At 56.1% G+C, this 23,075-nt stretch overlaps 3 protein-coding genes across 5 annotated transcripts; all 3 read left to right on the forward strand.

Moving 5' to 3' along the window:
• Nucleotides 1-2,333: 2,333 nt before the first annotated feature.
• Nucleotides 2,334-11,251, forward strand: FBXO24 (F-box protein 24). The gene is made up of 10 exons (XM_068967556.1): nucleotides 2,334-2,453; nucleotides 2,699-2,800; nucleotides 2,929-3,112; nucleotides 4,054-4,292; nucleotides 4,545-4,779; nucleotides 6,247-6,405; nucleotides 6,671-6,792; nucleotides 7,055-7,186; nucleotides 10,382-10,552; nucleotides 10,889-11,251. The coding sequence occupies exons 1-10, from the start codon at nucleotides 2,382-2,384 to the stop codon at nucleotides 11,249-11,251; spliced, it is 1,779 nt and encodes a 592-aa protein (XP_068823657.1). The 5' UTR covers nucleotides 2,334-2,381.
• Nucleotides 11,252-12,414: 1,163 nt separating this feature from the next.
• Nucleotides 12,415-17,597, forward strand: PCOLCE (procollagen C-endopeptidase enhancer). The gene is made up of 9 exons (XM_068966809.1): nucleotides 12,415-12,578; nucleotides 13,402-13,510; nucleotides 13,911-14,169; nucleotides 15,023-15,147; nucleotides 15,669-15,805; nucleotides 16,144-16,379; nucleotides 16,610-16,687; nucleotides 16,822-16,992; nucleotides 17,136-17,597. Exons 1-9 carry the CDS (start codon nucleotides 12,481-12,483, stop codon nucleotides 17,276-17,278), a joined length of 1,356 nt encoding a protein of 451 aa, XP_068822910.1. The 5' UTR covers nucleotides 12,415-12,480; the 3' UTR covers nucleotides 17,279-17,597.
• Nucleotides 17,598-18,957: 1,360 nt separating this feature from the next.
• MOSPD3 (motile sperm domain containing 3) lies at nucleotides 18,958-21,644 on the forward strand. 3 transcript variants are annotated; one of them, XM_068966810.1, is made up of 6 exons: nucleotides 18,958-19,007; nucleotides 19,468-19,735; nucleotides 19,966-20,041; nucleotides 20,260-20,489; nucleotides 21,196-21,360; nucleotides 21,470-21,644. In XM_068966810.1, exons 2-6 carry the CDS (start codon nucleotides 19,531-19,533, stop codon nucleotides 21,499-21,501), a joined length of 708 nt encoding a protein of 235 aa, XP_068822911.1. In that variant the 5' UTR covers nucleotides 18,958-19,007; nucleotides 19,468-19,530; the 3' UTR covers nucleotides 21,502-21,644. The 3 variants fall into 3 exon arrangements, with proteins under 3 accessions (XP_068822911.1, XP_068822912.1, XP_068822913.1); XM_068966811.1 differs by lacking the exon at nucleotides 18,958-19,007 and adding an exon at nucleotides 19,157-19,282; XM_068966812.1 differs by lacking the exon at nucleotides 18,958-19,007 and adding an exon at nucleotides 19,230-19,264.
• The last annotated feature ends 1,431 nt before the right edge of the window (nucleotides 21,645-23,075 follow it).

The following is a 23,075-nucleotide window of genomic DNA, read 5'->3' on the forward strand; positions in this document are numbered from 1 at the left end:
ACGGGGACCGGCCGTCCCTCCTTGCCCCTCCCCCTCCTCGGAGCCGCCGTAGTCGCTTCCCGGGGGGAGGGAGCGGGCTTAGGGACCCGGCGGGCCAATCGGGACCCCGAGACGCGTCGGAAGTGGCTAATCAGAACCCGCCGGGAGGGGTGAAGACTCCTGCACTGAGTGAGGCGAGAAGAAGGGAGGGGGATGAGATTAGAGCGCTCGCCAACGGCCGAGGTTCCAGGCAGGCCCGCCCCGCGCAGCCGCACCCAATCACAAATCTCAGGAGTCGGGATGGAGCCAATCAGATCCAATCAGGAGGCGGAGAAGCCCGGGGCTCCACTCTGCCGGGATGGAGGCCGAGAAAAGCAAACCCTGAGCCTCGTCCAACGAGAACCAATCGCAAGCCAGATACAGGCGAGTGATTGTCAAGAAGGCCAATTAGAGCCTCCCAAGGGAATCTGGCCCGGCCTCTTCTCTGAGGGACAACTCTACCTACCAATAGTATGGGCGAGAAGACAGCCCCCTTCGCTAAGTAGGAGGCGGGTGAACTAGAACTTTTTGAGACTGAGATAAAAGAATGCGAGCGCAGCGCGCTCGGCCGGCTGCAAGCGGTTGCAAGGGCTGAAGTTATTGTGTGCAAGTTGGACTTGTGAACAAGCGAGCTCAAAGCTTTGAGGACCGTGGGGACTAGGGGGAGCGGGAGGCACGGTGATGCCTGAGGCCAGTGTACGGAGGGGTCGTTGCCGCAGAAGGGATTGTGGATGCCATTCCAGCTGCGAAGGCTGAGGGCCCTCCGACAATCTGGAGTCCGAGCCGACCAATGGCTTCCTAGAACCTGGAGATGCCCAGCTCAACTCCTGGAGGAAGGGTTAAGGAAGACCCGGAAAGCCTCAAAAATACGCCCGGGCTATCCCGCTGCCCAAAGGAGCGTGCCTGGCTGGGCAGAAATTGTGATGATCAAACCTGCGGGATTAGTCTAGAAGGGACCACCCTCACCTAGAAGAAGTCCTCCGTTTTACAAACGAGGAAATAAACGGAGGGAAGTTGATGAGCTGTCAAGAGAAAACAGCAAGTTACTGACATCTCGCACTGGAAGCCAGGCTTCTCCCTGCATCAGCTTTTGCGTTCGGCTTTTTTTCTGTTCGCACTCTTCTTTGGCTTCCAAGGTGAAACGGAGTGGATAAAGAGGACCCAGATGCAAGAGGAAGCTGCCTATACTTGTTCCGTCTGCTGAGAGATCTTAACATCCTGTTAGGTGGCATAAGGACCTAATATAATCCACTTAATTGGTTAACAGTTGCCTAGCCACAAGTAGCTGAAGAATCTCTCCCATAAGTCACAACTCAAGATGTTGACATTCCGAGACATTTATTGAATTATTAGAATTCCATCCTGTGTGTCTCAAACTAGGTGTTTACTGGTCCCCCCTAAGTAAGGGAGTTGGATTGGATGGTTGACAGTCTACTAACTAACACAGAAAACGAATGAGTCTATAATACTGTGCAGCTGAGGACTGGTTGTCCAGGCCTAAATTCTTCAGCGTTGCTGGGACAGCCAGCCACTCCTTGAATGTATCAGTGCAGATCTTACCCCACATGGACAGATGCAGCCCCAGTTCCTGCTGCTTCTCATCCATGTCATCCCCCTCTCCCCATAAGACTAAGTTAATAGCTTAAACTCTGGGAGATATCCTAAGCTTTCAGAGTAAATCTATTCCTTTCTTCCACCTTAATAGGTTGCCCTTCATGCATGCAACCATGTTTCTGTCCCAGGAAAGAAGTCTACTTTTGGATGTGTTCTTCATGAGAAGAGAGTAGTGTTTGTGCTCAGCTGAGCCTGCTGTCATCTGATGCATGCTATCATGAGATAAATGGTCTAATTAACAGGGTCACCTTTCCCCCTCGCCTGTCAAACTGAGTTTATATATATATATTCTTGAGCTACAAATCCCCTGGCGGCTCTGACCTGCTGCAATATGAAGAATTCACCAGTGCTTCTCTTGCTAAAAGGGCATCAAGTGGAAAAAACACCCTGAAAAGAAAAGGCCTCATCTACCAGTAGCTCACACTTTACTTCTCCTGTCCAATGCATATCCCATGAGCCCCTGGGTGGCCAGGACTGAGTTAGAACCAAGGAGCTGACAAAGAAAATCCCAGGCAAGCTTGGGGAAAAATAGGTCACAGTGGCTGGGTGGTGAGGTCACAGAGAGAGGTTTGTCTGCCCCAGACTCCATAGGGGAGGAGCCTAGCAGGCCAAGGGGCCTCAGAAAGTCCCCCAAGCCCAGGCAGGGGACATGGTGTGGGAAAGGCAGCAGGGACGGGGCCAGGGAGCTGAGTACGGGGGGCCAAGGGGCCCGGAGAGATGAGGGCAGGAGCAGGGAGGGGGCAGTCAGGATGATGAGGAGAAGCCGGAGCCGGAAGCTACAAAAATTGACCGGGCTGTGCAGACGGGAGGAGGGGCTCAGGGTGAGGGGGGTGGGCGGCGAGGCAAGGGGAGGGTGCAGCATGGTGGCAGCCAGAGGTCAGGGGAGGAGTTGGGCAAGGAGCGAGGCAGATAGGGAGGGGTAACCCACGGACCCAGAGGAAAAAGATGGCAGGCTCTGACAGCACAGAGCTGCGAGTCAGAGCAATGGGCCCCCCCAGTAGCAGTTAATAAGAGAAAGGAGAAAGAGAGGCATGACCGTCATGTGCGCCCCCTTCTCCTTGGGCAGGTAAAGCGGAGCTGCCCTTCATGTGGCCCTTCAGAACCTGGGGGTGAAGAGAAGAAGGGGCGAGGAAACCCTGTTTCTGTTCAGTTGTTCCCCCCGGAGCTGGTGAGTCCTTGGGGGTGGGGGTGGGGGTGGTGCTAAGAATAAAGGAACGGGGGAGGGGGGCAGGACGGCTGGAGTAGGGGGTGCCCCCTGACCCCTGCTTTCCCTGTCCTGCCCCCCCCCCCCGCCAGGTGGAGCACATCATCTCATTCCTCCCAGTCAGAGATGTGGTCGCTCTTGGCCAGACCTGCCACTACTTCCACCAAGTGTGCGACGCCGAGGGCGTGTGGAGACGTGTCTGTCACCGGCTCAGTCCTCGCCTTCGAGAGCAGGGTTCCGGGGTCCGACCCTGGAAGAGAGCCGCCATTCTGAACTGTACACCTTCCCCCCAGACCTCTAGTTCTCTCTGCCTCTGTCCTGCCTTATCCTGGGGTCCCTCCTGCTCCATAAAGTTGTTTGACGACTTCAGTATTCCCAGCCAACCTTCCAGGACCCCTTTCTCTGGAAGAAACTTATTAGATTGAAACACACTCCATCAAGGTCTCTAGAGCTGCTCTCAGATAGACGTGTCACCCAGAGCCCCTACTCCTTCTAGCAACCCTGCCAAGTTGCCCACCACATTCAAACGCTTCCACATTTCACCTTGAGACATCCTCCTCTCCCAATACCTGGCGTTTCCCCTCCTCTAAATCAGGATTTCTCAACCTGATCCCTAATAAAACTTGGGGACAAATAATTATTTGAAACCGCGTGAGGGGGCTGTCCTCTGCATTTGTGGGATGTTTAGCAATTTCCCTCATCTCTACCCACTAGATACCAATAGCACCTCCCCCAGCTGTGACAGCCAATGTCTGTTGAGGGACAAAAATCACCCCCAGGTTGAGAAATATGCTCGAATCTCCAATCCAATACCAGAGTGAAGGGAGATCCAGATAGCACATTCAGAGCTAGGGACAAGGGAGGGCTACCAGCTTTTCCCAGTCATTCCTTTTCACTGCTCTTTCTACTTTTCTATGAATTCTTGTTAAGTCCTTTGATGTCTCCACTTCAATTCAAGTTTGGACCAAAGAAGTGCTCACTTAGCAGCATGTGTATGGCCCTGGGCTGAGGTCAGGCAGAGAATTTTAGTTCAGACATGGGGCATAATTACAGGTATCTTCTGAGCATTGCACAGGCCTTTTGGAGGGGGTCGTTCCCCTGGCATGGGAATGGGGAGGAGCTAAACACCCATCCATTGAGAAACCTAGTTTGCCCAAGCTCTGATTCATCTCCCTTGTGCCTTCCTGAGCCTTTAAATTTCCCTCTCTCTTCTCCAGACACAAAGGGCCTGTATTTCCAGGCATTTGGGGGCCGCCGCCGCTGTCTCAGCAAGAGTGTAGCTCCCCAGCTAGCCCATGGCTACCGCCGCTTCCTGCCCACCAAGGACCACGTCTTCATTCTTGACTATGCGGGGACCCTCTTCTTCCTCAAAAATGCCCTGGTCTCCTCCACCCTTGGCCAGATCCAGTGGAAGCGGGCCTGCTGCTATGTTGTGTTGTGTCGTGGAGCCAAGGACGTGAGTAACAGGACCTGGGCAGCCGAGACCCCATCTTTCCTCCGGGAACCCAGGACCACACCAGTCCCGAGCTGGCATCCTCAGGACAGTGCCCTCCTATACCAGGAACCTGAAACCAAGTCTGCATTTCCCAGCCCCACACCCAAGTATCTCATTGCCTTACACCAGACCCAGCTGCCCCAGCCTCATCCCACTGCAAGGTTCTAGATCCTGGACACCTTCTTCTTGTCCCACTGTTGTCTTTTCCTACAGTTTGCCTCAGACCCGAGGTGTGACACAGTTTACCGCAAATACCTCTACGTGTTGGCCACTCGGGAGCAGCCAGGAGTGGTGGGCACAACCAGCAGCCGGGCCTGTGACTGTGTCGAGGTCTACCTGCAGTCCAGCGGGCAGCGGGTCTTCAAGATGACCTTCCACCACTCCATGAGCTTCAAGCAGATTGTGCTGGTTGGTCAGGAGACACAGCGGGCCCTGCTGCTCCTCACAGGTTAGGCTTAAAGCAACTGGTTTACATATTGTTTTCCTACAGAGTCTTCAGGACCCATGGCAGGAGGTAGGGGGAGAGGGGCACCTCGTCCTGGTGTCAAACCAAGTATCTCTGCTTTTATCTCTCTGCTAGTCTAGGATTCTGGGTAATGTGTCATACGAATAAAGGGCCCTGCTGCAAAAAATGGTTTGGAAACCACTGTTCTAGTGAATGCCTGATTTTTAAAATTTTTTTGCTAGTCTGCATGGCATGCGGGGGGCTTCGCTTGTAGCTCAGTCAGTAAAGAATCTGCCTGCAGTGCAGGAGACCTGGGTTCGATCCCTGGGTTGGGAGATTCTCTAGAGAAGGAAATGGCAACCCACTGCAGCATCCTTGCCTGGAAAATCTCATGGATAGAGGAGCCTGGTGGGCTGCAGTCCATGGGTTTGCAAAGAGTCAGGCACAACTGAACGACTAACACTTAGTTACTTAGGGCATATGGGATCTTAGTTGCCCAACCAGGGAATGAACGTGGGCCCATGGCAGTGAAAACGCTGGGTCCTAACCACTGGACCATCAGGGAACTCCACTACCTTATTTATTTATTTTTGGGGCCACACCCCATGCTTGTGGGATCTTAATACCCCAAACTCAGGACTGAACCCACACCCCTTGCATTGGAAGGTGCAACCTTAACCAGTGAACCACCAGGGAAGTCCCTGCACTGATTTTTAAAATTCTAAGCGTCCCAACCTCCACCAGGCACTGTACTTTATACCCGAACTACCCCCGTCTTTTTCTCAGTGTTCCCTAGATTTGACCATACTCCCAAGCTCCCAGACCTGAGATCTTCTGGACTTTTTTTTTTTGGCCATGCCTCACAGTTTGTGAAGTTGAACCCAGGTACCCTGCAGTGGAATCACAGACTCCTAACCACGGGACCACCAGGGAACACCCCCCCCCCCCGCCACCGCCCCTGCCCTTCTGGACTTCTTAATGCTAGGCAGAGCCCTGAATCCCCAGACATCATTCTTCCCAACCAGGAATCAAATTAGATTCCACCAAATCCACCTGCTAGGTTTTCTCTCCACTCATCCCTCACACTGAAGAACTCCCCTGGTTGATTTTCGGTGGTGAGAGCTGGAGGCCAGGGAACTTGAAGTCACCCACATATCACCACTCCTTGCTTCTTCTCTACACTTTTCCATCCAGCTCACTCTCGGGCAGTAAATGTTTTGTCTTGTTAGGGCTTATGGAGTCTCTTGAGAAGTTAATGTGGTTGGGAGTTCCCTGGTGGCCTAGTGGTTAGGACTCAGCACTTTGGGTGTGGCAGGCCCAGGTTCAATCCCTGGTCCAGGAACCATCCGGCATGCCACACAGCACGGCATCAACAAAGGAAAAGCATTTTTATTTAAAAATAAGTTAATGTGGCTATTGGAGGGTCCCCTCCCCCCACACAGTTGTCTGCCTCCCTGTCCCCTCCCCCAGAGGAAGGAAAGATCTACTCTTTGGTCGTGAATGAGACCCAGCTGGATCAACCACGCTCCTACACGGTTCAGCTGGCCCTGAGAAAGGTGTCCCGTTGCCTTCCTCACCTGCGTGTGGCCTGCATGGCTTCCAACCAGAGCAGTACTCTCTACATCACAGGTAAGAAAGACAACTATCTTCCTGCTTCTCCAGACCCCAACCTTGGACAGACCTTCCAGATACAGAGCCCTCCCTTATCCTTATTCCAGCTCGGGGATCCATAGGGCATCCCAGTCAAAACAGGTGTTTAAGTTCCCAGACATAACTAGTGCATTTCTAATGGGTGTGAGACTCCCCAGAACTTGCACCTTTCATCACAGGTAGGGCCCGATCCCTAGGACATGGGTGCCCAAAGCTGCTGAGCTGAGGGCTCCCGACCCCCCAGACCAGGGGGGAGTGTATTTTGAGGTGCATACCCCAGGGGTGTATCGTGATCTCTTTGGGACCCTTCAAGCCTTTGACCCCCTGGACCAGCAGATGCCGCTTGCACTCTCACTGCCTGCCAAGGTAGGATCCTCGGGAGGGCAGGGGCGGGGTAGACCAGGGGAGGGGGGGGCTTAGGAGACTGCAAGGTACTGAAGGTCTAAACTATGAGCAGGAAGCAAATGATTGATCAGGGACAGAAAGGGGACCTGGGAGAGGGGTGGCGTTGAAGGCACAACTGGAAGCGATCAGCTGGGGAGGGCAGGTCGGCAGCGGGGAGACTCTGGAGCTGAGTTCCTCCAAAGACGACTGAACACTCACTTTGCCTTTCTGGCTTACTTCGTAGATTCTATTCTGTGCTCTTGGCTACAATCACCTTGGCCTGGTGGATGAATTTGGCCGAATCTTTATGCAGGGAAATAACAGATATGGGCAGTTGGGAACAGGGGACAAAATGGACAGAGGGGAACCCACACAGGTGAGACTGCCTCCCAGCTACTCATCCTCCCCTCCCTTTTCCCTAATTCCCTGACCCCTGGATCTCTCCACGCCTCTAATTTCCATAGAATCCACTTCTTTAAAAATACTGTATTTTATTTATTTATTCAGCTGCGCTGGGTCTTAGTTGCAGCATGTGGGATCTTTCAAGCGCAGCACGTGGGATCTAGTTCCTTGACCAGGAAGCAAACCCAGGCCCCCTGCACTGGGAGCACGGAGTCTTGGACATGGGACCACCAGGGAAGTCCCAGAATCCACTTTCTAATCCCTAGGAAGTCAGCCAGTTTGCAGTGCTTGTGTTACTGTTGCGTGTCTCACCTGGGTTGGCGCCACGAGGTGAACCCTGTGTGGCTCGCGCTGTTAGGGCAGTAGTAGTTTAGTGACGTGAGCAGTCCTGGGTGGGCTGAAGTAACTCAAGGAGCTAAGATGTGAGCATCTCAGTGGGTTAGAGAGGATTCCGGTGGGTACCGGGAAAGGCATCCTGTGTAGCAGGGGTGGGGACACAGCTTGCGCATCCCTGGGAAGGTGGAAAGACTGGCCTGACTAGAGCAGTGTTTTGGAATTCAGTAGCTACAAGGTGGTATTAAGTTGGTATTGTGTTAGTTGCTCGGAGAAGTCGATGGCACCCCACTCCAGTACTCTTGCCTGGAAAATCCCATGGACGGTGGAGCCTGATAGGCTGCAGTCCATGGGGTCGCGAAGAGTCAGACACGACTGAGCGACTTCACTTTCACTTTTCACTTTCCTGCATTGGAGAAGGAAATGGCAACTCACTCCAGTGTTCTTGCCTGGAGAATCCTGGGGACGGGGGAGCCTGTTAGGCTGCCGTCTATGGGGTCGCACAGAGTCGGACACGACTGAAGCGACTTAGTAGCAGCAGCAGCAGCAGTGTTAGTTGCTCAATCGTGTCTGACTCTGTGACCTTGTAAACTGTAGCCTGCCAGGCTCTTCTGTCCATGGAACTCTCCAGGCAAGAATACTGCAGTGAGTAGCCATTCCCTTCTCCAGGGGATCTTCCTGACCCAGGGATCAAACCTGGGTCTCCTGCACTGCAGGCCGATTCTTTACCATCTGAGCCAGCAGGGAAGCCCCATAGGTGGACACAAGCCTACAGAAGTGCTGCCTTGGGAAAGAGCAGTGGTGGGTTCTGGAGCAGGAGAAGACAACCCCCCTGGATGACTGAGACTGAGTCACCTGGCCAGAGAGCACAGCGAGAGGCCCCCCAGAGGCTGTTGAGGGACACTCGGGCTTGAGACAAGGGGTTAGGACTGGCACAGTGGGAGCAGGAACAGAGAGGAATGGAGATGTGAGGTGTTTTAAAAGAAAATGAACAGCCTCTGGAAAGTAATTACATATGAGGGCAGCAGGGTAGGACATAGTTGGCCCTGGCAATAGACAGTATCACAAGGAAACCCGTCAGTTGGAGAGGAATGCTGGTTTCGGGGGAGAAAGTAACACTGAAATAGAAATATCTAGCTGATTCCAAGTTGGAACAAAGTTGAAATGACAAAAGTAGAGATAAGGGGAGCAAAGCTGCATGGTAGCCACCACTGTGGGCAGAGGGATTGAAACTTGTCTCAGACAGAGACAGACCCTCAAACGCCACATCTCATGGGTACAGAAACTTTCACCCAGGAGGGGGTGATTAATAGTGACAGTGATAATGCAGGAATATAGTCCCTGACATGGAAAGATGGTTGTGTCTTTTTTGGGCAGGGGTGCTGCACACATTATGCGTACTTCTCAGGTGCCTCGGTGGTAAAGAATCCGCCTACAATGCAGGACATGTGGGAAATGGCAGTTTCCATCCCTGGGTTGCGAAGACCCCCTGGAGGAGGAAATGGCAGCCCACTCCAGTATTCTTGCCTGAAAAGTCCCATGGACAGAGGAGCCTGGTGGGCTACAGTCCATGGGGTCGCAAAAGTGCTGGACACAAACGAGCATGCGCACACAGCACAGGTTATGCAGGATCTGACCTGACCAGGGATTAGACCCATCCCCTCTGCAGTGGAAGCACAGAATCTTAACCACTGGACCGCCAGGGAAGTCCCAGTTGTGCCATGTGTGTGTATAAATACACATGGATATATATGGCATATCTATCTATCTATAGCTGCGTCAGGTCTTAGTTGCAAATCGCAGGATCTTTGGTCTTCGTTGCAGCATGGAGGATCTTTAATTGCAGCATGTGGCATCTAGTTCCCTGACCAGGGATCCAACCTGGCCCCCTGCATTGGCAGCGCAGAGTCTTAGCCACTGGACCACCAGGGAAGTTCCCATACTTTTAAGAGAAAAAAAAAAGAAATCAAGAAATGGTTTACACAGCACAATCCCATTTTTGTTTAAAAATAGACAGCTTGTGTATGTATATTTATAAAGGCAACACTGAGGAAGAATGCCCAGCAAGAGTTTAATAGAAGGTGGTGGGGCTTCTTCCAGTGATTTTTAAATGAATTTTTGCTTGACAATATTTTATCATTTTTCCTATAAACTTTCCTATAATGGCCATAAATTATGTATCTACGTCATCACAATTAAAGTGCTCACAGTCTCAGGAGCACGTGTGCAGGAGAGGCCCCGGGATTTGCCTGCTGGGAGGTCCAGTGCCTTAGGAGAGAAGTCAGATCACAGAAGGTTCAGGTGAGACCGGCTGTAGAAAGAACAAGAAGAGGTCCACCTCAGACTGATTATATAGCCAGTCTTGCTGCCTACAACACAGAGGTCGGAAGCGGCAAGAGTCGGGTGGAAGTGTTTTTCCAGAGCAGTGTGGCCATTTTGAAAGATAATGATATGAATCCGTGGAAGGCAGTCCTCCCTGGAACGGCACAGGGACAGAGAGAGAGGCTCTTTCTTCCCCCTCGAGGCTGGATAGGCACAGGCCTGGACTGAGACCAGGATGCAGACAGCAGGCCCTGGCCTTGGGCAGGAAGCCTGTTTTCCAGGGAGCTGAGAGGAGGAAGCAGCAGCTGTGCTAGCGCTTCTGTGCTCAGACTGGGTCTGCGGGAGAACCGAGGAGCCATGCTGCCTGTCGGGGGACAGGGCAGCTGTTCTCTGGCCCATCTCCTCCCTCCCCTCGTTTCCCTAGACTGCCCTGAGCCCTTCTGTCACCCTTCTTCAAGCTGCACCCCTAGTCCCTCGGCGTTCCCCACTTAGGAACCCCGCCCTGTGCCCTCAGGTCCATTATCTCCAGCGCCCCATCGCCCTGTGGTGTGGCCTCAACCACTCCCTGGTGCTGAGCCAAGGCTTGGACTTCAGCAAGGAGCTGCTGGGTTGTGGCTGTGGGGCCGGAGGCCGCCTCCCCGGCTGGCCTAAGGGCAGCGCCTCTTTCGTCAAGCTCCACATCAAGGTCAGGCTCCGGCAAGCGGGCAACAGGGGAGGGCCCAAGCCATCGGGCCCAGGGGACTGGAGCTGGGGCTCCCACCGGGACCCAGGGACCCCACTTCCCAGCACCACCCACTTCCCTTTCCAGCAGTGTACCATGGCTCCTGGCTCTCCCCCTGAGCTGATCCTGCTGGCCCTCTGACCTCACACAACCCTGGGGCTCAGCCAGCCAGCTCACTTGCTGGCTCTGGGCTGGTCTGAGCGGGAGGAACACAACAGCTGGGGCTTCTGGGGAACCCCGTCCTGGGCCCCCCGCCCCGCCTCCCCCACCCCAGCCACACCCTGTTCTCCTTTCCCCCAGGTCCCTTTGTGTGCCTGCTCTCTCTGCTCCACCAGAGAGTGCCTCTACATGCTGTCCAGCCACGACATTGAGCACCATCCAGCCTACCGGGACCTACCAGCCAGCAAGGCAGTGGGGACCCCTGAGCCCAGCCTGGGGGCTGGAGCAACCCAGGACCCTGGCGGGGTGGCCTGGGCCTGTGAGGAGTACCTCAGCCAGATCCACAGCTGCCCCACACTGCAGGACCGCATGAAGAAGATGAAGGAGATCGTGGGCTGGATGCCCTTGATGGCCGCACAGAAGGATTTCTTTTGGGAGGCGCTGGATATGCTGCAGAGGGCTGCTGGAGGGGCTGGCCAAGGCCCCCCACCTGCTGAAAGCTGACCCCCTCCTCTCCTAGTCTCACCCCCTGGAGGGAGAGTGTGGCCCTGGGCCAGGGGCTAAGGAGAGGTGGAGTGGTAGCAAGGAACACGGTGTGCACACGCGCGTGGGGAGGGGACGCAGGGGGGTGGGGCCTGCTAGACATGCCAGGGTGGGCAGGGAACGGTTTTGTAAGATGTTCAGGGGGCTGCCCAGGAGGGGCCCCCAACCTGACTATCATGGACGAAAGATTTGATTGACAAATAGAATAAAAGGCTGAATCGAGGCCTGGTTTGGAACCCTGGAGCCTGGGAGGAACCTGGGGGTGGGGGTGGGGGTGCGGTGCAGAGTAGAAGCAGCTCAGGCTGTCAGTTCCTGCATCCATCAGCTTCCTCTCCTCTCCAGCCCCTACTTGGTTCTGCCGCTTGGATCCTCCCTCCACCAGACTGAGCAAGTCGCTTCCTCCTGACTCCATCCCTGTGTAGCCAGCCACCCTCCCCCGCCCCCCAACCACTCTCCTCCTGCTTTCCTTCCAGATCTGAGCTTCCACGTTTTTCTTTCCCTTACTTTCTACTCCATCCTCCCCTTCCTTCATAAGGAAGACACTCCCTTTGCCCACATACCATGCCTCCCACCCCCTACCCATACCTCCAAGTATTTGGGAAAGAAGATGGGTAAGCAACATTCTTTCTCTGTGGCCTGGTCTGGCCCCTGGAGGGAGAGGACAGTAAACATTTGAAGTGGAAAATAAGCTGGAGCCAGGGGGTGGTCAGGAAGTGAGTGATTAGAGGTTGGGAGTCCAGAGAAGGGCTTCCTCTGGGTGCTGAGGAAGCGGGAATGGGGAGGTGCCCGGGTTGGCTGGAGGGTCCACAGGAAGGACTCCAGGCTGTGCTGGAAGGATGCTCGGGCTCTGGACAGAGCAGGGTTGCTGAAAATATTCCTGGACCGCCTGGATTATGCTGAAGCCTGACGCTCGCTCTGCCCTTCTTTGCTCCACCCCCGCCCCACTAGGTCAGTATTTGTATGTCCTGGACCTAGAGAGGCCCCTGGACTCGCCACTGTCCCGGCTCTTCTCTCCCTGTCCCGCCTTCCCCGCCGCCCGCCCCACTGGCCAGTCCCCACGCCCACACGCCCTGAGGCAGCCTCATCTGGCACTGATTATCCGCGCTGCTGCTGCCGCCGCTCCTGCCGCCGCACTCAGCCGCTGCCTGTCTTGAAGACCCCAGCACTTTTCTCCACCCCCGCCCCCGGCCATGCTGCCTGCTGCCACAGCCTCCCTCTTGGGGCCCCTCCTCACTGCCTGGGCTCTGCTGCTGCCTTTCACCCATGGCCAGACCCCCAACTACACCAGGTAGGTCTCCTGGCACCTTCCAGATGGCTTGAGTGAGTTTCAAATCCCCAGTTCCTGGAGGGGGAAGGGGTAATGCCTGTAGGTCTGGTGGCTTCTTTCGCTAACACCCCCCGCCCCACCACATCTCCCTACCCTTCTCTGGCCCCCAAGTCCTCCTTCCCTGCTGCCAGACCAGTGTTTCCTGTGGGTCACCACTGCTCCCCATCCTTCCGCCCTCTGTCCTCTCCCCATCGATCTAGACCCTTGGCCTCCCCCATGGAACCTGAGAGCACCAACACCTTGAACTTGCCTGGTGGCTGGACACCAGGATTCCAGGAGGGAACTGAAGATGGTGGGGGGGAAGAGGGGAGCACGAGGGGGAGACTTGGGAGTCAGACACTCAAGCTGTTAGCTGGAAACGGAGCAGGGCAAAGGTTGGGAGCCCAGGGCCCTGGCTGCCTCATCCCCCACCCCTTCCCAACCACCCCCCACCCGTGGCCTCATGTCTGTGTCCACATCTGGAAGTAGTTAGGCGGCTCCTGTCCCTACTGCCAGGCAGGGTTGGGGGGGTAGAGAATAAGGGGAGGATTCCCGGAATTCCTGTTGAGGTGGGGGGTAGGGACTCTGAGGGGCTGGAGGGACAGCCAAGTGGCTGGCCCCGCTTTCCCTGATCCTCTGCTGGAGTGTTTCCCACCGCAGTCCTGTTCGGGCTGGCCGAGGCCGCCTCGGATCCCGTGGGCCTTCCTCCCCCGTTCCCCTGGCTCCCTGCTCACCGCCATCCTCATCACCTCCTGGCCTCTCCAGCACTCCCCCACTCACGGCTGACCTCTCTTCTGTTCTCCAGACCCGTGTTCCTGTGCGGAGGGGATGTGACTGGGGAGTCGGGTTACGTGGCAAGTGAGGGCTTCCCCAACCTCTACCCTCCCAATAAGGAGTGCATCTGGACAATAACGGTGAGAAGGCCCTTCTGGCCCCCCCTCCCTCCTCCAAGTGTCTGAGGCCTGGGTCCAGGCAGCCAAAGGCCAGACTGCTAAGGGAATTCCCTCCCAGCCAAGTCCCACCGTTGCTCCCTGGGGAAGTCCCAGCCCCCTCCCCTCTGGTCAGTGCCCACAATACCACGTGGCAAGTGACCTCACACCTTAATGCAGAGCCTCCTTGTCCATTCCCACCTTCATCCCCACCCCCTCTGGTCTCTCCACAGACCTCATTTGGGTCTTGGTGCAGTCATGCACCATCAGACTGGCCCTTTTAGGCCCAGTCTTTCTGGGAAACGCTTGAGGGAAAGAGAGGTGCCCTCTGCCTGGTGGTGTTTGGCCTGACTTTGCAGGACCCCGCCCCTGTCCCCACCGTCAGGTCCCTAAGAGCCAGACTGTGTCCCTCTCCTTCCGAGTCTTTGACCTGGAGCAGCACCCCAGCTGCCGGTACGATGCTCTGGAGATCTTTGCCGGGTCTGGAACCTCGGGCCAGCAGCTCGGACGCTTCTGCGGAACCTTCCGACCCGCGCCCTTAGTCGCCTCCGGCAACCAGGTGACCCTGAGGATGAGATCCGACGAGGGCACGGGAGGACGAGGCTTCCTGCTCTGGTACAGCGGGCGGGCCACCTCCGGCACTGGTGAGACCTCCCTCACCTCCGCCGCCCCATCTCCTGGCCCCGCCCCCGGCGCAGGCCCCACCCCAGCCTTAACCTCCACCCCAAGAGCCTGGGGCCCCCATGATCTCCCTTACCCTTCTTCCTCACTAACTGCCCCTTCAGTCCCTCCTCCCCGTCTTCTTTCCCCACTCCCGCTCCCACCCACCCCCTCTTCCAGGGCCCCCCCCAGGCGCGAGGCGGAAATGGGTCACCGACCCGCGGGTGGAATGGGCGGCCTGGGGTTACTGGGACGGTGAGTAACGCCCGCCCCCGTCCGCAATCGGGCTCCCTCTGACGGGCGCGGGGGGCACCCCCGGGCTGGGGGACTAGGTTCCCCCCGACCCGGAGCCCCCTACACCCAGCCCGGGGGCTCCCGATTGCGGTCCCATCACCCCCTCCTGGCGGCAGAAGTCTCCTTAAAATCTTTAAGACGGGGACGTCCCCAGAGGGGCCTCGGGGCTGTGCCCCAATTTGAGAGCACCCTCACAGCAAGGGGACTCTTCCAGCCGTGATGGGGACTTTTCTGCCGGGCCGGGGAGATGGGATCTCCCAGGGGAAGAGGAGCGATGTGGCCTCGGGTCAGGGGGAGGGGCAAGAAGGGAGCGGGTCCAGTTAGTTCCTCCCCCCTCTTCCACCGCCCGCCTGGGCGCCCAGCGGTCCAAAACCTCCCCGAGCCCGGCCAAGCCCCATCTCTGCTAACCTTCCCCTCTTCTTTCCTCTCCCTCCTCTCGCCCCCTCCTCCTGAGACCCAGACATCTGAGCTTTCTGCACGGTCTCCTCCAGCTGACGAGGGTCTCCACCGCCCCCCACCCCCACTCCTCTCTCCCCTCCCCAGAGCACCAATTTTGCGGGGGGCGGCTGGAGAAGGCCCAGGGAACCCTGACCACGCCCAACTGGCCCGAGTCCGATTACCCCCCTGGCATCAGCTGTTCCTGGCACATCATCGCGCCCCCGGACCAGGTACTGACCCCCTGCCCCGGTGGCCCTCGGGGACCCGGGCGGCGCCCTCCAGCATGCAGACTGCAAAGATTTATTGAACATCGACAATGTCCCCAGCACTGAGCTTGCCATGGTGGGGAGTACAAACAGACCCAGACCTGCTCGCACCCAAACAAAAAATGTAAAATCACAACTGTGAGGAGCCTTATGAGAGCGAGGTACCCGATGCTGATATATAAACTGATTTGTGCGTGTGTGTATGTGGTGGTGACGCTGGAGGTAGATTCTGGGTCTTTTCCTTGAGAATGAGCCAGGGCTTGGCCTTGGGGACTGCGGCGATGGAGGGTTGCGGTGAATATGTGTGTTCCTCCGAGCCGCGGTGTGAATGCATTAAGAGGTGGGTTCCAGGGCCCGCGGGCGATGAGACAGGAGGCCCGGGCGACCTTCCCGGAGGCGGCGGCTGGGTGAAGGAGGTGAGAACTCCGCACCCTCCCGCCACCCGGGGTCCCCCTGCGCAGCCTCCTCCTCTTCCCCGCCGCCAGGTGATCTCACTGACCTTCGGCAAGTTTGACCTGGAGCCCGACTCCTACTGTCGCTACGACTCGGTCAGCGTCTTCAACGGACCCGTGAGCGACGACGCCAAACGGCTGGGGAAGTTCTGTGGCGACACAGTCCCGGGGTGAGGGGGCGCCACCTGGGTGGGCGACGGCGTCGAGGAGTCTCTGCAGCCCCAGGTGCGGGAGCCCGGGGTTCCCCGCGGCCGGCGGGGGGCGGGGCTTAGCTGAAGCCGCAGGCGGCCTGCGTGTCCGCCCCAAACGGGGTGGGCGGAGCAGGTGGCGGCCCAGGCCGAGGCTTGGCGCCAGGCCTGGGGTCCGCGGATCACGAGGCCGGTGGAGCTTGCGAAATCGAGAAGCTGATGCAGCCAGCCGTGGGGCAGAGGTCAAAAGGCCGCCGGCCTGGGCAGGGAGTAGGATGCGCTGCCCGCCTGACGCCTCCCCCATGCCCCGCCGCCCGCAGTTCCATCACCTCCGAAGGGAACGAGCTCCTCGTCCAGTTCGTCTCGGACCTCAGCGTCACGGCCGACGGCTTCTCGGCCTCCTACAGGACCCAGCCTCGGGGCGCCACCGAAGAAGGCCTAGGGGAGGTCGGCCCGGGCCCCAAGCCCGGAGCCGGGCCCAAAGTCAAGCCTGAAGTCCCACCTGAAGAGAAACCCAAAGCTGCGCCTAAGGCAGAAGCAACTCCGGTGGGCCCGGGTGAGTCTGGAAAGGGAGAGGAAGCGACGCAGGCCTCAGGGAGGTGTATCAGAGTTCCTTGCTGCGCCCTGTCATTCATACAGCACCCACGAGTGCTACCTCTGTGCTGGGACCCAAAGCTGGATAGAGCTCTGAACAAGTTCAAAGCAATGAGGCTTTTGTGGGGAAAGTGCTCCTTCCTCCCTGCTGGGTAGGTTGCCCTCCACTAAGGGTGCGCCCTCCTCCACCAGATGCACCCAGTGTCACCTGCCCAAAGCAGTGCCGGAGGACAGGCACCTTGCAGAGCCACTTCTGTAACAGCGACCTGGGTAAGAAGCCCGTCCCCCAGCTCTGCCCTTCCAGCGCCTATAACCGCTCCTCCTGTTCCCAGAGCTCTCCACCAACTTGTGGTTCCAGCCCTGCCCTGGCCTCCAGTTTCACCTCTCCCCCCTCTCTCCCACAGTGGTGACAGGAATGATTAAGTCCATGGTGCGGGGCCCAGGGGAGGGTCTCACAGCAACTGTCAATGTCACTGGTGTTTACAAAACCGGAGGCCTGGACCTGCCCTCTCCACCCACTGACACCCTCCTGAAGTTTTATGTGCCCTGCAAGCAGTGCCCCCCCATGAAGAAAGGTAATGGAGGTGTGGAAATGTAGAGGGACACTGAGCCTCATGCAAACAATGGAGGTGGCAGAACCTGAGGGACTGGGGTGAGGCGATATTTCTATCAACTTGAGAGTTACACAAATCCTCAATCCCTCCCTCCCCTTCCCTAGGAATCAGTTACCTGCTGATGGGCCAGATGGACAAGAACAGAGGTCCCATCCTTCCTCCAGAGAGCTTCGTGGTTCTCCACCGGCCCACCCAGCACCAGATCCTCACCAACCTCAGCAGGAAGTGCCCCTCCAAGCCTGTTTAGGCTGCAGGGGTCTCAGGCCTGAGCCCAGGCCAACCTCCACACCCTGGCCCTAGGGGACCCCTTTCTTATTCAAATAAATGTTTCTAGATTGAGGAAGGGGTCACATTTCTCTTTCTACGGTTTTGGTGCTCTTGGGGGATTTGTTTTCATTCCTTCATTCAACTCAAGGGTTACTACACGAAGAACAGAAGTTGAACCTTGTCACCCCTTTGCTCAAAATTCTCCCATATTCTCCACACACACACAAAATGGCAACTATTAATATGCAGAGGTGATGGATATGTAAATTAGCTTGACTGTGGCAATCTTTTCACAATGTATACATATATCAAAATGTCCAGTTGTACATTTTAAATGTATACAATTTTTATATGTCAAAGATATCTCAATAAAGCGGTTTTTAAAAAACAAATTAAGGGAATTCCCTGGCGGTCCAGTGGTTAAGACTCTGCACTTTTACTGCCGAGGGCCCGAGTTCAATCCCTGGTCAAGGAATTAAGATCCTATAAGCCACGTGGCACAGTCAAAAAAATAAAATTAAAATAACTCTCCCATAGTTTCCCATTAGTCTCAGCATAGAATCTGAAGTCCTACTATGGGCTCTGAGGCTCTAGGTGATCTGTGTCCTCTCTCTCACCTCATCTCATCTCTGAGTATTATCTCCCTTTCAGCCTCTTCCATCACACTGGCCCGTTGGCCATTTCTAGTACACATTTGCTTCCAGGTTTTGCTCTTGCTGTTCCCTAGATCTGGAATTCTCCTCCACAGACATCTTGTGGTTCACTTCCTAACTTCAATCAGATCTCAGCTCAGAAGTTCATCTTAGTCACTCACTCATTTGTTCATTCCAAATGTCAGGCACTGTTTCAGGTGCCAAAAATACAATAAAACAAAGTCCCAGCTCTTGTGAAGAGAGCACATTCTACCTGAACAGAGATAAGCTAAAATAAACAACGAGGTCAAGTAGCTATAGGAGTGCTATGAATGAAGAACACAGAAGCATGGTAAGAGGACAGGCAAAGGGAGATTCTGCATTTGACAGGGTGCACAGAGAAGACTTTCAGGTCAGATTAACTTTGTTTTGGTCCACTGCTAACCAAGTGTGTGGCCTGGGGTGACATTCTTCACCTTGCTGTAGTTGTTTCCTCGTCTGAGAGTGGAGTTGACGATTCGGTGAGATGATGTGAGCAGCAGGACTGAGCCATAATTCCCTCTACAAATATGAGTGATTTCAAAGATGAGCTCCGTGAAGTAAGGAATCAAGAGAAGTGCTGTGGGCATAGATCCGAGTCCAACGCGGAGCAACATTCAACTAGTACTGTAGAAAGCGGCTTTTGTTGCTGCGGAAGCTCTTAGGAGAAGCTGGGGTTGAAGAGGAAAAAGAAAGAGGGCTCTCTTGTGGGATGTGATTGTAATGATTCGGACAGCCTCAAAAGTGGGGAGGAAGGAACAAAGCTCGACTCCCATCTTCGCCCGGGTCCCTCTCCCTAGCCCGCCGCCCCACTTATTCCAGGGTTAGCGTTCTAGCCCGAGACGCTCGTCAAGTGTTACGTCACTAGGATCAAGCCAATCACCGCTTTAGGCGCACCAATCGGCGAACAGTCATAGCTGAGTCGAGGCCGCCCGGGCCAATGATAGAAACCGTACGGCGGAAGTGCAGAAACGGTCTCCCGGAAAGATGGCAGCCCTGGTCCGGCCACAGGTTGATTGGCAGGTGCTGTGACCGGAGGTGAGCTTCAGAGCGCGAGCGGCCGTTCGGAGGCGGAAGCCCGACGAGCTCAGGAAGTGATCGGAGGCCCAGATACAGGAGAGCAAGAGGCGGAAAGAGCAGCTCAGGAAGAGGCCGCGGCGGCCGGCGGAATCCGGCCTCGGAGGCAGGGGGCGGCTGCCCCGGGACGCCCGGAAGGGGCGGGGCTTATGGAGATCAGGAACTAAGACGGAAGACGAGGGCCCGGGCTGGGAGCCGCGAGGGGCCGGGTTTCCCGGGTGGGCGTGACCCTCGAGGTAGGGCTTGGGGGCGGGGCTTAAGGGGACCCGGGGCGCTGCTGGGGGAGAAGGGTTTGGGGGACCTGAGCCTGGTCTGCTGGGGGGGGCCTTATCTAGAGGGGTTCTGAGGCGGCGGCGGCGGAATCAGTCCACGCCCTGCCTTACGGTCTCATCCCGTTCCCTTCGCCCCTCTCACCCCTCAGCTTTATACTCCAGGCCCCGTCCCCTGAGCTCTGCCCTCGGATGTTCCACCGCCCAGAGCTTGCATGCGCCGTGGGGCGCCCCAGGACCAGGAGCTGGTGGGTCCGGGAGCTCCTGGGCGGGGGTCCCGGGGCGCCCCTCCTCCCTCGGGACCTGTTGTCCCGGTCCTCGTCTTTCCCCCGGATCTAGTATTCAGGGCGGACCAACGGAGCGGACCCCGGCAGCTGCTGACCCTCTATAACCCCACTGGAGCAGTGCTTCGCTTCCGAGGTGAAGGGGATGGGCGCCTCGTTCTCGGGATGTGGGGACTGGCGGCAATAGGCTGGGGAGCTGGGTGGACTGGAGGAGTCAGATGAGTGCGGTTGACTGTCCGGCCTTGGCAGAATGGAAGGGTCAAGCCCAGTCCTAGGGTAGAAGGCTGGGGGGACTCCATGGGCGGGGCTTGTGCAGGATTCTCTGAGGCAGTTAGTCCATCGATCTCTCTGTGCCTTTTCCCCCAGTGCTGTGCACAGCACCTGCCAAATACACAGTGTTTGACGCGGAAGGATACGTGAAGCCCCAGTCCTGCATTGACATGTGAGTTGAGCGGGTGGGGAGGCTGATGAAAGCCACTGGTCGCTGCCAGCTTTGTCTGATTTACCTTGCTGTCACTTAGGTCTCAGAGCTGGTGCTCTTCAGCCTGTTTTTCCCCACCCTCTGTCTGCATCCCTAAGGGGGAGTTTCCTGGGAAGGTGGGGCCTGGATTCACTTGGATCACTGCCCCTCAATGGGCCTCTCTCTTTTCTACGGACCAGTGTGATTCGCCACGTGGCCCCCCATCCCAGGCACTATGATGTCCAGGATCGCTTCCGCATTGAGCTCTCTGAGGAGGGAACAGAGGGCCGAGTGGTGGGGCGCAAGGACATCACCTCGGTTCTGAGGGCCCCAGCGTACCCCCTTGAGCTTCAGGGACAGTCTGACCCAACACCCCACCCAGAGCCTCATTCCTGGACAGCACCATCCACGGCCCAGCCCTTCCCAGAGAGTGAGTTTGGGGATGGGAATTCTTGAGTTCTGAGGGGGAGGGGACCTAGCATGACCTTAGAGGTGAGTTCGTTTGGAATAGAAGAGGTTTTTTGTTGTGTTGTTGTTCTGGGTTTTTGTGGGGTTTTTGGCGCCCCTTCTGGGCTTGCAGAATCTTAATTCCCGGACCAGGGATGGAACAAGGGGTCCTGGAAGTGAGAGCACAGAATCCTGACCAGTGGACCGCCAGGGAATTCCCTTCCGGTTCAGCCTTTTGCTTTTTGATAGCAACATTTCTAGAAGTTAAGATTTTATATCAGGTTAGGGGAGAAGCAGACTTCGCAGTTTCCTTGGTTTCTGGCCTCCACCTAGAGAGAAAAACTCTTTGCTTAGCTCTGACTCCAGTACTTCCCATCCTGTGTCAGCTCAGTTCAGTTCAATAAGAAACGCAGGTTGAGCAATTACATACTGTGTTGTGTTTTATGGGAGACAGAGGTCCCTGCCTGACACACAGTACACGGGAGCCAGTAATCAAGGCAGAGCTGAAGAGCGGAAAATGATGAGGGACCAGAGGGGAGAGGGTCTCTTGCGCTGTGGGGACAGGGGCTCCAGGGAGAAGAGGACGCTTCCAGTGTCCAACGAAAAGTGGGTACACCTTCCACCTTCAGCCTCCTCCCTGGGCTGAACAGGAGTGGAGGCTGGAGCTCCTGACGGGCCTTGTTCCCCAGACCCTCACCCGCAACTGGCCACCAGCTCCTTCCTCCTCTTCTTGCTGATGGGCACAGTCTCTGTGGCCTTCCTGCTGCTCCCGCTCCAGGATGAACTTGGCAGCCAGCTGCCCCAAATCCTTCACGTCTCCCTGGGACAAAAGTTGGTGGCAGCCTACGTCTTAGGTGAGCCCAGTGGATACAGGCCCAGAGAGAGGAGAGTGGGGGCTGGAAAGAGGGTATGTAGAGCCAGCAGGCTCCACACACGACCTTGCTTTTTTTCTCCCCTCTCCAGGGCTCCTCACCATGGTGTTCCTCCGGACCTGAGCTCTGCTCCACTTCCACACCGCTTCCCCGGGCCAGGACATGGATGCGGATGTGGACGTGAGACAGCCACTGTGATGTTCATAACCTCGTCTCAACTCCTGCTTCCTTCTTCCTGCCCATCTCCCCCCAGACCTAGGGATTTGTTATCTTTTTCCAAGTTGAATCAAATAAATTTGTAAAATTGAACTGAGAAATATGTAAGAAACATGCCCCTTTCTTCCCACATCATTCCTCCAGTTCCTCCTACTCCCACCTGAGGCCCATTGAGGATTTAAAAGACCTAGGTTGAGGCCTGAAGAAGGAAATAGCAACCCACTCCAGTACTCTTGCCTGGAAGATCCCATGGACAGAGAAGCCCTGGTAGGCTGCAATCCATGGGGTCGCTACGAGTCAGACATGACTGAGCACTTTCACTTTTCACTTTCCTGCATTGGAGAAGGAAATGGCAACCCTCTCCAGTGTTCTTGCCTGGAGAATCCCAGGGACGGGGGAGCCTGTTAGGCTGCCGTCTATGGGGTCGCACAGAGTGGGACACGACTGAAGCGACTTAGCAGCAGCAGCAGCAGCAGCAGGTCAAGGCCTGGTGCTGTGCCAAAAAACCATGTGATCTTGAGCGAGTCATTTAATTTCTTGGAGCTTCAGTTTATGCCTGTAAAATGAGGGAATTGGGAAAGTTGATTCTTAAGATTCCTTTTAACTCTGTCTTAAGGAAAGGATCATGTTGCTAAGCCAGCATGTTGTTCATTCACTGTTGTGTCCGACTCTTTGCAACCCCATGGATGGCAGGACACCAGGCTTCCCTGTCCTTTACCATCTCCCGAAGTTTGCTCAAACTTATGTCTGTTGTATCGATGAGATGATGCCATCCAGCCATCTCATCCTCTGTCACCCCCTTCCCCTCCTGCCCTCAGTCTTTCCAGCATCAGGGTCTTTTCCAATGCCAAAGGTGAAAAGAAACAGACACAAATACCACCTATTCCCACCTGCTGTCGAACTCAGGTCCCACCATCTTAAGCCATCAGAGCCTCTTGCCAGGGTTGCCGGGAGGCTTCCCTTCCCCAGAATCCTCTTCTGCCTTTTTGTCTCAGATTTCTCTGCTTTTATTTTGTCTCTTCTTTGACCTCAGCCCCTGCGGCTAAGAAAGGTCCCTGGCAAGATGGGGGGAAGTGGCACTGCCTGACATAAACTTCAGCCTAACCAGGTGGGGGAAGTGAAGGCAATGGAAAAAAAGCTGCCTGAAAGGCAGGTTTCCAGCCCTCCTGCAGATGCAAGGCGAAAGGGGAGGAGGGGAAGGACAGCCAGTGACACTGGCAGATAGATCCTTGATTGGGAACAAAAATCAGCAAGATAACATGCAGACTGTCTGCTATGCTGCTGTAAGGTTATCAGCTGCTCCAGCTTTGCTTTGGGGGCCTTGGGAGTTGCCCCACTGCCCCGGGGGGCCTCGTCCTTCCCACACCCAGAGTAGGGTTCAGTGACATGTGAGTCTGATTCTGTGCAGAGGGTGGCAGCCTGTGTCTAGGATGTGAGCAGGGCTCTCCCCACGGCCCAGCAAACCCCTCACCAAACCATTC

This window comes from Capricornis sumatraensis, chromosome 3 (assembly GCF_032405125.1).
Source record: "Capricornis sumatraensis isolate serow.1 chromosome 3, serow.2, whole genome shotgun sequence".
NCBI classification, from domain to species: domain Eukaryota; kingdom Metazoa; phylum Chordata; class Mammalia; order Artiodactyla; family Bovidae; genus Capricornis; species Capricornis sumatraensis.